The sequence below is a fragment of the Mesoplodon mirus genome (genome assembly GCF_964341445.2).
Source record: "Mesoplodon mirus genome assembly, chromosome: 13".
Classification (NCBI taxonomy): domain Eukaryota; kingdom Metazoa; phylum Chordata; class Mammalia; order Artiodactyla; family Ziphiidae; genus Mesoplodon; species Mesoplodon mirus.
In genome coordinates, this window is record NC_138989.1 from 26,058,610 (window position 1) to 26,071,252 (window position 12,643).

At 61.9% G+C, this 12,643-nt stretch overlaps 2 protein-coding genes across 4 annotated transcripts in view; one reads left to right on the forward strand and one right to left on the reverse strand.

The window, feature by feature from the left end:
- TOP3B (DNA topoisomerase III beta) overlaps positions 1-12,643 on the forward strand; it is a 110,073-nt gene that overhangs the window by 4,852 nt on the left and 92,578 nt on the right. The window lies entirely within an intron of this gene.
- On the reverse strand, positions 99-11,218 carry MMP11 (matrix metallopeptidase 11). Of its 3 annotated transcripts, none has more exons than XM_082641278.1 (8): positions 6,456-7,732; positions 5,710-5,939; positions 4,663-4,806; positions 4,449-4,582; positions 4,065-4,306; positions 3,731-3,943; positions 2,795-3,052; positions 99-1,928 (listed from the first exon to the last, which is right to left on the reverse strand). In XM_082641278.1, exons 1-8 carry the CDS (start codon positions 6,849-6,851, stop codon positions 1,878-1,880), a joined length of 1,668 nt encoding a protein of 555 aa, XP_082497404.1. In that variant the 5' UTR covers positions 6,852-7,732; the 3' UTR covers positions 99-1,877. The 3 variants fall into 3 exon arrangements, with proteins under 3 accessions (XP_082497404.1, XP_082497405.1, XP_082497403.1); XM_082641279.1 differs by lacking the exon at positions 6,456-7,732 and adding an exon at positions 11,077-11,218 and having other exon boundaries at positions 192-1,928; positions 3,731-3,947; XM_082641277.1 differs by having other exon boundaries at positions 192-1,928; positions 3,731-3,947; positions 6,456-7,729.

A 12,643-nucleotide genomic window follows, 5' to 3' on the forward strand; every position in this document is an offset into this window, starting at 1 on the left:
CAAACAAAAGGCCGGGCGCGCCCCCGCGTGCCCCTTAAAGGGGTCTCGACCCGTTTCTCTTCCCCCCAGGTCGCCTCCCAAGTGGAGGTACCAGGGAAAATTTCTCACGGACAGAAGTAGCAACCGCGGCCCTGACTCAGGCGGTGGTCTTCCCAGTCTCACAGCTGGGACTGTAACTCAGCCCAGTGAGGAGGAACAAGGCGAGGCCTGACGGCCTGGAGGAGGCCAGAAGCACATATGCCTCAGTTTCCTCGGCCCAAGAACTCAGTGCAGCTGAGCAGATAGGAGGGCTCAGGGACCGCTATCCCAGCTCCGGGCCCACACTGTTCCTGTGGCTTTGGGGATGGGGTTGGCAGGATTTCAAAGCCCAGGTGGTGTTTGGTTTGGCTGGTGCATCCTCTGAGTGCTGGGGTTGGCGGGGGCGGGGGGACCGTCTCCATTCCCTCCTTAACTCTGCGCTTTATGCCTACCACAAGCCCGGTGCACTGAAGCCAGACAGCCAGGCCCTGGGGCGCTTACAGCTGGAGCGGGGCCTGACACACAGGAAAGCATCAAAGCATCTGTGTATCCTGTTGAACAATTGCAGTAGGTAAAAAACGGCCCACTGCTGACAATTTTCTATGGTTCCATCTGATAAATGGCAGCCGTGGTAGGTGCCACTCTGAAGAACATTCGCGTGGGGCTGGGTGGCAGGCGAGGAGACCCTGGAGAGTTAGGAATGCTTGGCGGTGGTAACCATGAGTTTTGTTCTGTGTCTTGACAGCGGCAGGATAGTGGCTGGAGCGTGGCATGATCAAAAAGAGTGACCACCACTTGGTGGAGGAGGGTATGAGGGGCCATTGGGGAGGCAGGGTACAGATTATAAAGCCACTCCAGGCACCCAGCAAGATGAGGAGGAGCCCTAAGCAGGGCACCCGGCCCCGAGGACCAGGGGCTTGGGGGTGGGGTGGGCTGCAACCCTGGCTCCCAGGGCAGAGCAGGTCCCCAGCCAGGCCTCCCACCTCCCTGGCCCAGCTCTCCCCCCATCCTGGCCTTGCAGTCACAGAGACACCCCAGGCAGGCAGGTAGAAAATGACCATGTTTAATGACAGTCCTCAGTAAAAAAGAAAAAAAAAGAAAGAAAAGGCTTTATACACACTGTACACATTTACATGGCTTTGGAGGGCTTGGTGTGGGGTGAGGGCTGGAGAGGATCCGACCCGTGATAGGATTGAGGTATGTTGGGGCCTCCAGGTCCCAGGGTCTCTGGCAGGAAGCACCCCCCTCCCCAGCTGCCTGGCCCTTGCGCCCTGGATCCTGGGGAACAGGTCTCCAGAACCACCAACTGGAAGGCAGCCAGTTCCAAGCACCTACCAGAGCTGACTTATCAGGAAAAGACAGAAGGCACAGTGCCCTGGGACCCACATGCCAGCACCCTGTGGGACCCCACAGCCAGGACAGTGAGGGCTCCAACTCCCCCAGCCCTGCTGAGGTGCTACCCTGAAGGATGGGGACAGAGACCCAGGGCAGCTGGGTTTGACTGTGACCTGCAAAGGTTGGGTGGAGCTGGCCTGAGGCCACCCTCACCCTTAATGCCGGAGCCGCCCTGCCCAGTCTGAGGCAGTCACTGGCAGTGGCCACGACCCGCGCGGCCCTCCCTGCAGTCCTGATGGCAGTGCTCGCCCCCACCCCCACCCCCAGTAGGCACGGCTCCGTGCCGTGCCCAGTGCCCACAGCCACAAAGATGGCCATAGTCTCCAGCCGATGTCGGTGTCCTGGCAGGGGTTAGGGGCCCTGAGGACATCCAAGCCGTGGTTAGCGGAAAGTATTGGCAGGTTCGGTACACCCAAAGAAGTCGGGGCCCACGAGGCGGGGGAAGCCCTCCAGGGCCTTCACCTTCACAGGGTCAAACTTCCAGTAGAGGCGGCCGCGCAGGAAGTAGGCATAGCCTGAGGAGACAGGAGGGTCAGGCGGGGCGAGTGGACACAGGGGCAAGTCCCAGTGGGCAGACCTTGGCCACTGCTGAGTTCCTTGAAACCTGTAGACCCCAGGGTGTCCCTTCCAAAACCTCCCTTTGGGCAAGCCCTTCTGCCTGCCCCAGGGTCTGGTCTGAGCTACCACCCAGCCTGACAGAGGCCAGAGCCTCGGAGGCCCAACTCCTGCCTCTCAGGAAAGCAAATCTCGCCCCTCTCACCACCTCTCCTGTGCCTTGAGTCAGATGGGGGACACTGGCGACCTGGAGCCCAGGAGCCCAAGGCCACTACAGGACAGCTCTCCCAGCAGGTCCCGATGTGGGGGAGCACAGAAACAAAGGGGGGACACAGGAGAGAGCGCTGGACTGTGAGTCCCAGATCTAGTGCTTCAAGACCACAGGAGGCAGGTGGCTCTTGGCTAGAAGCAGGGACTGCCTGGGTGGAGGTCCTGGCTCTGTCCACCTTGGTGGCCCCGGTTAGGTACCTCACCACCTGAATCTCTGTTTGCTTTTCTGGAAACTGGGTTCATAATAGATGCTACATCGGGAAATCGCATGAGACGTGTACAGAGCTCAGCACTGTGCCCAGAGCCTCGTTGGCCCTCAGCAAGCAGCAGTTACTTCACCAGGCACGACCGAGGGACCTCAGCAAGTCCTTGCACCTCTCTGGCCCTCAGTCTCCTCATCAGCAGCACAGGGGTCTAGCACTGCCCTGGCACAAGGAGGGGGTAGAGAGGGAGTTCGCCAGGCAGAGGACCCGCAATGAGAGCTGATGCCCAGCCACCACCGGTGGGAGATGCAGCCACCACACCGCTTCCCCCAGCCACCCCACCCCCAGCGCACCGTCAGCATCCTGGAAGGCAGCGTCGATCTCAGAGGGCACCCCTCGCCAGTCGGTGGCCCGGCGGGGCACGGGGCTGTCCACACGGCGGGTGCTGGGGTGGAAGCGCCAGTAGTCTCCGCCTCGGAAGAAGTAGATCTTGTTCTTCTCGGGGCCCCAGACCAGGGCGGCGTGGACCAGGGACCCCAGTAGGCCCAGCTCAGAGAGGGGTGCGGGGCCCAGGACTGGCTTCTCACCATCGTATACCCAGTATTGAGCTCCTGTTAGAGAGTGGAGGCTGCAACAAGCTGCCCAACTGCCACGTCCAGCCACCACCATGGCCACGGACTTTCCCAGCCTCAGTTTCCTTGTCCGTAAAACATGAAGGCCAGCAATGCCTGCTTGGCACCCCCCACCCCCAAGTAGGACATTGGGCAATGCAGGCACTGGGAGGTACACGTGGGGAAGTTTACTCTAAGCAGCAGAGTGGCCACCTTGGCTCCCACTCCTTCCCTGCACTTGGCTGCCCCAGACAGGCACCTGCTGCCCATCCCTGGGCCCAGCCCTGCCGCAGCAGGCCCTAGCTGGGCCCTTGTGAAGTCCCTGCCGCCTGCAATGCTCCAGGCTCTCGTCTCTGCCAGACCCAGATCACATCCCTCTCTGCCTTTTCCAAGCTGTGCCCTCATGCAGGTCACTTCACCACCTCTGAGCCCCAGAGCCTCGTCTCTAGACCAGGGGTAATAATCACACATGCTCCATGGGGTGTGATACCTTCAATTCTACTCCAACCTCGATAGCCGCTTCCTCTACGAAGTCTCCCAGCTGTGCCCAGAGGAGTGAGCCATACTCTTCCTTGGCCCCAAGAGTTCGGGGCACCCTCCATCTGTTCATCACATCTGCCGTCTGTCCCTACCCTTGTTCATGATATTCCTGAAGGGTGACCTCCAGCCCCCACTCACCTTGGAAGAACCAGATGTGGCCCTGGGCATCCTCGAAGGCTGCATCCACGGAGGTGGGCAGCCCCTGCCAGTGGCGCGAGGCCAGCGCAGGGTAGCCGGGCTGCAGCCGGCCCCCGCGCAGCCGCCATACAAAGCCTGCCTTGAAGAAGAAGAGTTCGCCGCGGATGGTGGCGACCGCATCAAAGGAGACCTGGCAGGCATCTGGTGGGGCGTCTGGCTGGGGTAGGAGGGAAGGGTCAGAAAGAGCCTGCACTGGAGCCACGGAGGCCAGCGGTGGGGGTCAGGGCTGGAAGCAGGGCCTCACCTCCTGCCTCCCCACCCTCCTGGGCCTCACCTCCAGTGGTGCAATCTCGTTGGTGTCCACCCCGGCCCTGGGGCCCAGGTCTGGGGGCCTAGAGGTGGGGGCTAGCCGAGGCCGGCCGTAGAGGTGCTGGATGCCCCTGCGGTCATCCGGGCTGAGGCTCAGCGGGTATCGGAAGGTGTAGAAAGGGGACATGAGGGCCTTAGCAGCTGTCGTGTGCTGCAGCCCGAGCACATGGCCAAATTCGTGGGCTGCCACCTGCAGGAGGTCTGTGCCTGGAAAAGGGAGATAGCCCAGCAATCCCCGAGCTCCTGCAGCAAGACACTGAGCTGCGGGCCCAGCTCAGGGACCTCGGCAAGTCCCCATTCTCTATGATGTTCAGTAGCCCCATCTGGAAAGTGGGTCCCCCGCCCATACCCTGGTTGTCCCCGATTGTCCAGGTCTCGTCATAGTCGAAGTGGACATCCCCTTCTCGGTGGGTCTTGGGGAAGAAGGCGTGGGCCAGGATGCCCCCAGGTCCATCAAACGGCAAGTTGTCCCCATGCCAGTACCTGCAGGGGAGTGGGGGCAGAGTCAGTGGCTGCTGATGGGTGGGGCTCATTCCTAGAGGGGTCCCCGGCCACTGGCTCACCTGGTGAAGTCGATCATGATGTCAGCGTGGCCCTCGTGCACCTCGGTAAAGGTGAGTGGTGTCACATCACTCCATACCTGTAAGGCCTCTGCCACTGTCTGCCGCACCTGTTCCCGCACCAGCTGCCATGGGAACCGGAGGATCCTGGGGGAGGAGGAGGGGCCTGGACCTGGCTCATGGGGCAGCGTCAGCCCCTGATGGCTCTTGGGCCAGGAGTTGCCCCTGGATGCTGCTCAGTGGGGAAGCAGGCATGCACGACACAGGCCAGGTGTGCCCTGGGCCTCAGGTGTGGCACACCAGTCCCTCTGCCACATGGGCACATCTTTGTGTGGGTTTGTATCCTCAGGTGCCCATGGGTATCTGCACTGGGTGGAAAGAACACAGTACCAGGAGCCCCGAGGCCCACCTTCTAGACCTGACTATACCGCTCACTGTGGGGAGACGTTGGGCCCTAGACCTGCCCCCTCCTGGTTCCCAGCTCCCCACCCAGGACATTTCTGGAGCCCCCAGCAGTCTCGGCTCCAATGCCTCGGGGCACCACACCAGTATTCACACCTTCTCTCCCAGGATGAGCCCCACTGCATCACCCTGAGGGACCTCAGGCCACCTGAGCTATTACCTGTCCTGCCACTGCTGCTCCCTACCTGCTCGGATCCCAAGTTGCAGCGATAGATATGAACCCAGTGTGGATAACACCTAGCTCGCTGAGAGGAGGGGCCGTGTCTGCCTCATTCACCACAGAATCCCAGGACCTGGCCCTTAGTGCATCCCCACAGAGGCTGCCTGGCTGACTGAAGGCTGTGTCCCCACATGTCTACGGTGTGACCAGGCATGTGCTGAGACTCCTCTGCTGAGGGAGGGCATGGGTACAGGGGGTACCATCTGTGTGGGCATCTAAGTGTGGGTTTGGGGTGTTGACCCAGGAGGCTCGGGGGCCAGTGGATACACCAGCCTGTTACCATGGGGATCTGGCACAAGTGTGTCTCAAGAAGCAGGGTGAGGGCGGTAGGTGGAAGGCGAGAGCCTGCTCGCAGTCCCTGGCCCTACCTGTAGGTGAGGTCCGTCTTTTCCCAGCGTCCGCCCGACAGCACGAACCGCTTTTGTCGGTTGTGGGCGCTCGGCCCGTCCAGCGGGTCAGGCACGCCGCAGCGGGGAGGTCTGGGGCCGGTGGCAGGCTGAGGGGCCTCCTGGGCGGTCGGGGCAGGTGCCAGGCTGCTGGGAGGAGCTTCACGCCAGGGCTGCGGCCCCCTCCTCACTGGGTGGCGGCGGTGGGCATCCTGTGCAGGAGAGAGGATGCAGGGGCCTGCTCAGGCCTTGGGTCCTGGTGGCCCATGGTCAGAGGTGTGGACGGTCGGCGCACCCTCACTTGACTCCAGCCGGCCGTGTCGATGGCCAAGCTGAGGCCGTCACGCAGCAGGGCCCTTTGGCGCAGGCTGACTGGCGTCCAGATGCTGATTCCAAGGCCTCCTACCGCCTCCTGCCCCCTTGTGGAGGGCCTGGGCTGCCGGGCACCTACTCCTGCCATTTGGGCTGGTAAGGACTGGGTCGGGGTGCAGCCCTGACTGTACTCTTCACACACACCCAGGAAGGGACCCCACAAAGCTTCCAAGGAAAGGCCAGGGAAACTCCCCCTCCACCCCCCCCAGCAGATACCTTTCCACCTCCCTTTCTTCCTGGGCACCCCCGGCCCCCACTCTGCCCTCTCCAGTTACGTGAGCTGGCTCCTGCCCAGGACAGCCACTGCAGCCACTCCCCAGCGTGGAGGGGCTGCAGTTCTGCCTCAATTTGCTCACCTGACAAACGGGGACGATAATTCCCCAGAGCGCGGATCTGAGGATGAACCAGGCAGTGCATACAAAGTGCGAAGGGCACCGGGAACTGAGGTCTGATTGCTGGGGGCAGTCTTGCTCACGCCCTGCCAGGGCTGGGTACACGGCCGGGCTAGATGTGCTCTGTTTGCCCCCTCCACGGGGGTATGGGGGGCAGACAGTTACCAGACATCCAGCCCCACCGTGCCAGAGCCCCTGGACCAGCAACAGTGATTCTGACCTGGAGCTCCCACCCTCCGAGAGTCCCAGGATGGAGGTCGCAGTTCTCATGCATGGAAAAAACAGAAGCTCAGAGAGGTAGAGAGACCTGGCGGGGTCACCCAGCAAGGGCATGGCCAGGCCAGGTGAGGACTCTGGCATCCCAGGCAGGGGGCGAAGGCCCAGCTTGGGACACAGTAAAGCTGAGGGAGAGGCACAGAGCAGTGCCGTCTGCTGAGAGACTCAGCGCCTGTCTAGTCTGGGCCTGTCTGGTCAGGGCCGCTGTGGCCTCCCCACAGCCATATTTGGGGTGGGAGCTGGGCCACCCAGGCCCCACCCTCGGCCTCAGCCTCTGGCGGCTCTCCCAGGCCCTGGGTGCCCCAGAGTTCTGATGAGCATCCTAACCCCCCCAGCTCCCAATTCCAGAGCCACCAAGAACTCAACCCCCTGGAGCCACTCAACCCCCAAGGACTCCCCATGATGAAGGGGTCGTCTAGACACCTGGAGCTTCAGGGGTGTGAGGCCCTGGGCCAGTTTTCCCCATTTCAGAGTTGCTTCTTGAATGGCTGATCACCTGACAGAGCCCAGCCATACTGAGTGTGCCAGTACTAAGTACTGATGGCTGTTGCAGCTTACCCGTATCTAGGCTAGGACGCTGCCAACTGCTCCACGGACACGCTCTCAGCCCCTGATGGGACCTCCCGCCATCTGTGCAGTCATCATCCCCATTTCTCAGGTGAGGACCCGGAGCCCAGAGAAGTTAAACAACTTGTGGGGGGCACAGCTGGCAGGTGGTGGGCTGTCTGCACTCACAGCCCACCCCCTACTTGCTACTCTGCTCTGCTCTTCAGGCTGGGGCCACCCTACCCCTGGAGGAGGGACCCAGGCTGGCCTCACCTTGATGACAGAAGAGAAGGAAGGGGAAATGATTAAGCACCTGCCACTTCCCAGGCACTCTGGAGGCAGGTTCACTGAACCTCCCCACCCCCATCCCCAGCATAAGTTGGGGAGGATATGCATGCCAGGTCTCACATCAAGGATGTGGACCCCAGACTTATGTGACAAGCCATGACGGCCTGCACCTTCCCCTCCCCAGGAAGGTCTAGCCCATAGACCTCCAGGATAAATAGATTCCTTCCCCCCAACCCTGGCCAGGGTCTGAGGACCCTCCCCAGGAAGGCCAGGGCTGTGTCATTCCTGGGAGCCCCAAACAGCCCAGAGCCCAGCCTGCAAGCTCTGTTTATGCCCATGAGCAGACAGCTCCTCCCCCCAGTGAGGCCTGAGCAGCCAGCCACAGAGGGAGGGTGGGTGTGCCTTTCTTTCCTGCCCCCACAAGGCACCAAGTCCTCATGGATCCCCCACGAGGACCCCTGGATCATGGGACTGTCAGAGCAGCAGGAAGAGCCACGGGCTGAGATTCAGAAGGCCCAGTTCTGTGCTGTGGAGACCCTGGATGGAGTGACCCTGGGCAAGTCACTGTCCTCTCTTAGCCTCGACTTTCCTATCTGTCAAATGGGAATGGTGCCATGGCAAAGGGCTAAATGACCTACATCTGTAATGCCCGCTGCAGTGTCTGGCGCAGAGAAAAGCCTCTTCCTGGTCTGGCTTCTTGCCCCGTGGGCCCTCCCCTCCCACACCTGGGAATCTGCTCCACCCAATTCCCTACAGCTCCCCTGAAGTTTCCAGACTTTAAATCGTAACAAAGGAGTTGCAGCTAGAAGGGAGCTCTCAGGCCCAGAGAGGAAGAGTGACTCGTGCTGGGTCCACCCACAAGCCAGGGGCCTCTTGCTCCCCGCCCACATCACGTTCATTGGTACTGGAGAGCGAATGAGCAGGAGGCACTAGGATCAAGGCCCCTGGGAAGTGGGGTCTTTTTCTTGGAGCCCACCACTTAAGGGCTCTTGGCCTCAGTTTCCCATTGCTGGGATAGGACACATGCTCCCTGCCCTGCCGACCTCCTGCACTCTCTCTTCCCAAGTCCTTTCCGGCCTGGGGCCAGGGGCCCTCCCTAGCTGCAAGGCCTGGCACGCAGCAACCTGATTCCTCAGATGGGTGTGCCAGTCCCCCCAGGGCAGCTAGGAGGCAGTGAGGTGGGGGGTGGGCATAGACCACGCCTGGCCTCATCTACAGCCCTGGGGGATTGGGGAGCAGGTATCACCCCATTTCCCAGGGGAAGAAACAGAGCCCAGAGAGGTCAAGGTCTTGGCTCAGGGTCACACAGCAAGTCAGCCAAGAGCTGGGCCTAGATCTGGGGTTCATGCCTCCCCACCCATAGCCCCACATCCCCCCAGCTCTGGCCTGTCTCCAAAACCCACATTCCTGAGAAATGCGCCTCTTTGGAGAAGGTCTGCCTCCTCCTTGGCCAGCGGCCTCCCTCAGCCTGCCCTAGGGAGGGTGCACAGCTCCCTCACCCCACCCTTCTCTGGTGGGCACCAAACCACAGCCTCAAACATACTCGAGGAATTTCTTGGGGAACTCAGCCTCCTGGCTGAGCTAGAGGCTTGGGGTCAGCCCCTGGGTCAACCTCCAATTAGGAAAATGGGAGGTACCTAGCAGAGGGGAGGTGAGGGAAGACCCCAGACTGGAAAGTGCTGGGTAAGGCCAGGCCGGGTGTGCCCCTCTCTGGGCCTGTTTGCTGTTGGTCCAGCGGGACAGTTACTCATAGCTACTCTCTTTACTGTGGGCAGGAGGTGACCCTGAGGGGAGGGCATTTGGTTAGACTGTGAGGAAGGCAGGGAGCATCACCACGCCATTCTATGCCCCCTGAGGCTCAGAGAGATCAAGCAACCTGCCCAAGTCACACTGCTAGTGGGCAGGCAGGTCCATCTCCCCCCACCTCCCCCGCTGGCTCCAGAAGGGAAGGCAGCGTCCACCCCACTGGGTGGCGGGGCTTTCATCAACCCTGAAGGCTGTGAACTGGGATGGATAAATATTTACAGAGCTTTTCTGGCCCTGCCAACAGCAGTCCGGGGATAAACACATCGGAGGCGACCCCAAATGCTCCCTGCATATCTGCAGCGTGACAGACAACGGCCCAGCTCAGACCCAGACCCGACTGACCCTGCACAAGCAGCAAAGTAGCAGCTGCAGGTGACAATGTCTCCAGTGTGCCTGGCTGAGCCCTCTCCTGGCCTCACCTCATATACTCTGCAGCCCAGCAGTGGGCACTGTTGCCTCCCACCCACCCAGACAAGACTGGGGTCGGGGGTGCTGAGGCTCCAGAGGGCTCACCTAGGGTCACGTGGTTCAAACCCAGGTCTCTCCCATACCCGAACCCCATGGATTCAACAGCTACCCAGGGTGATTTCTGACTGCCCCAAGGTCTAGGGGACCAGGAGGGGCTGGGAAAGAGGCAGGGTCCCTGGACTGAAGTGCCCACCACCCCTTCTGTCCTCTCCTGCTCCTATAGTCAGGGCAGGGGAGGGCAGAGCTGGCGTGGCTGGACAGAGGGGCCCAGCCTGGCCAGATCTCCCTCCTCACTGGACTCTACCTGCCACCCCACTAATGCTCCCATCCCTGCCTGGGCTGGCTGGATGCTCAGCTGGGCGTCTGAGTGGGCTGGGTACCCAGCGGGCTCTGGGTCTGCAGTTGCCCAGGCTGTAACCCCAGGCCCACCTGGCCGCCCCTGGGACTGGTCCCCCCAAGCGCCAGCCGGAGGGGAGGGTGCAGTTTTCCCAGGCACACACAGGCTGTCACACATGCCGGGACCTCCTTCCTCTCCCGATCACACCTTCCTCTCCCTTCCCTGTCTGACCCTACCCCCTGCTCTCTGAGGGTCTCGACTCCCTGCTCTCGGCCCCTTCTTTCTCACCCAACTCATATAACACACACTAGCTCTCACACTCATGCTGCCTCCTGGCTCCACGCTCCCCAATATCGCCACTCTCAGGTGCCAGGTGGTGGCGCCTCCTCCAGGCTCAGACCCCATTTCCCCGGCACCGGCTGCCCTCCCCAGCGCTTCCTTAACCCTCCAGCCTGGAGGTGTGCTCACGGAGGCCACACATCTGGAGGCTGACGCCAGCCTGAGACCTGATGGGCTTTGTCCCTGCAGTAAATAGGGGGCCCTGTAGCCACTCCCGCTGTACCTCCCCCAACACACACCCCAGTATCTCGGCCGGGGCGCCGAGGAGCAGGTCCCAGAGCTGGGAGCGGGGCACGGAGTCCCGCTCACCAGCCTGAGCGATCCCGGCGCAGGCTCCACTTGCACACCTCCAGGGACGGGAAGCTCACTATCTATCACGCCCCCCAGGGACCCAGACAGCTTTTCGGGTAACGGGCCGCGCCGGGCCACCCCGGGCATCCCCGTGGGTCCAGCTCGGCCACCGGGCCCAGCCCGCGTGCCCGGCGCCCCTCGGCGGGGGGCGGCCAGCCGGCGGCGGGCACTCACCGGCGACCGCGGGGCCCGGGCCAGCAGCGGCGGCGGCGGGAGCAGCAGCAGCAGCAGCGGGAGCAGGAGGGCGCGCGGGGCCGCGCCGCGGAGCCGGGCGGCCCAAGCCATCCGCCCCGGGGCTGCTGGGCCTGCTGGGCCGCGCCGGCCGCCGCCCCTTATAGCCTCCGCCCCGCCCCCGCCCGCCCGGCCCCGCCCCCGCGTCTTTTGTTCTGCACTCGCCCCGTGCTGGCGGCCAGGGTGGGGGAGGTGGGCGGGGAGGGCTGGCCAGGCGGGGGCCGGCCCGCGGACCCAGTCCTTCCCGGACGGGCCGGCCCTGCGGTCTCAGGGCCCTGGTGCTGGGGGACCCTGGCCAGCCGGTGCTGCTCCGGGCCTCAGTTTCCCCGATGCGGTGGAGAGTCTGAGAGGAGCCGCGTTTCACTCCCCCCCCTCTTGACCAGGCCACCTTTGGAAGGCGCATCCCTAGCTGGTCTCCCTGGGGCCTTGACCTCTGACCTCCTGTTAGCCTGTGACAGGTGGCGGTACCCACGGGCAAGTTCTGCCACTCCTCAGAGCCTCAGCTGATCCATCTGGAAGATGGCACTATAGCCCCTGTGAGGAAAGGGATATTAAAATGTGCCCCAGAGGAAACTGAGGCATATGGTGGCGGCTGGCCAGGACCCCAGCTTGGCGCAGAACCATAGACAATTATAGATGGGGAAACTGAAGCCCTAAGAGGGAGGGACGAGATCAGGCTTTTCCAAACCAGCAGGCAGGCGGAGGGGTCAGAAGGCCCTCTAGCTGGTTAGCTGGAGGGAGGGTACGGTCAGAAAGCCATGGGGGGCATTGTCTGAGTGGGGCACTGGGGGCCCAGACTCCTGAGACCGAGGATAAGTAGGTGAGAATCAGAGGAGGGGGTGATGACCACACGCTGGAAGGGATCCTCCAGGCTCATATACTCCCTGTGATGACCAGGGACTTCACCACCTTGCCAGGCAATCCGCTCCATCATGGGTAATGCTGGGGAGCCAGGACACAGGCGGTGGCTCCCGTCCTGGTGGGCGGGGTGCTGAGCTGCCTCAGTGTGAGGCTGTGGGCACCCATCCTGGGCCTAAGAAGGGGGGAGGCGGTGTGGGGAGGGGGAGGAGAGGGACACCGGCTGACTCAGCCCTCCCTCCGGGTCCCAGTCCGGGGAGCCTTCACAGCCTCTCCAGGGAGGCTCTACAGAGACCCCTAGAGGGCAAGGAGAGGAAAGACAGCAGTGATTTTTACTACTTGGGCTGTTTGCCATCTTTTTCTTTAAAGTGATTTACTTTTAAAAATTGAAATGCCTACTTCAGCCTCATTTTAGCCACATTGGTCAAGAAATCATAGATTTGATGAGCTAATTATACGTTTTTTTCCAATACACATGAAAATATAGACAGTAAAAATATTTGTGTAACTACCTTAAGTGGTCTTGAGTGCCTCCAGGGGAGCATGGCCTTGCTTTGCGGAACCACCTGACATGGGAGCTCAAGTAACAACCTCCCATGTTGTAGGCCGCAGTGAAGAGCCATGGTTACAGCAAGCTGGGCTGGTCACAGAG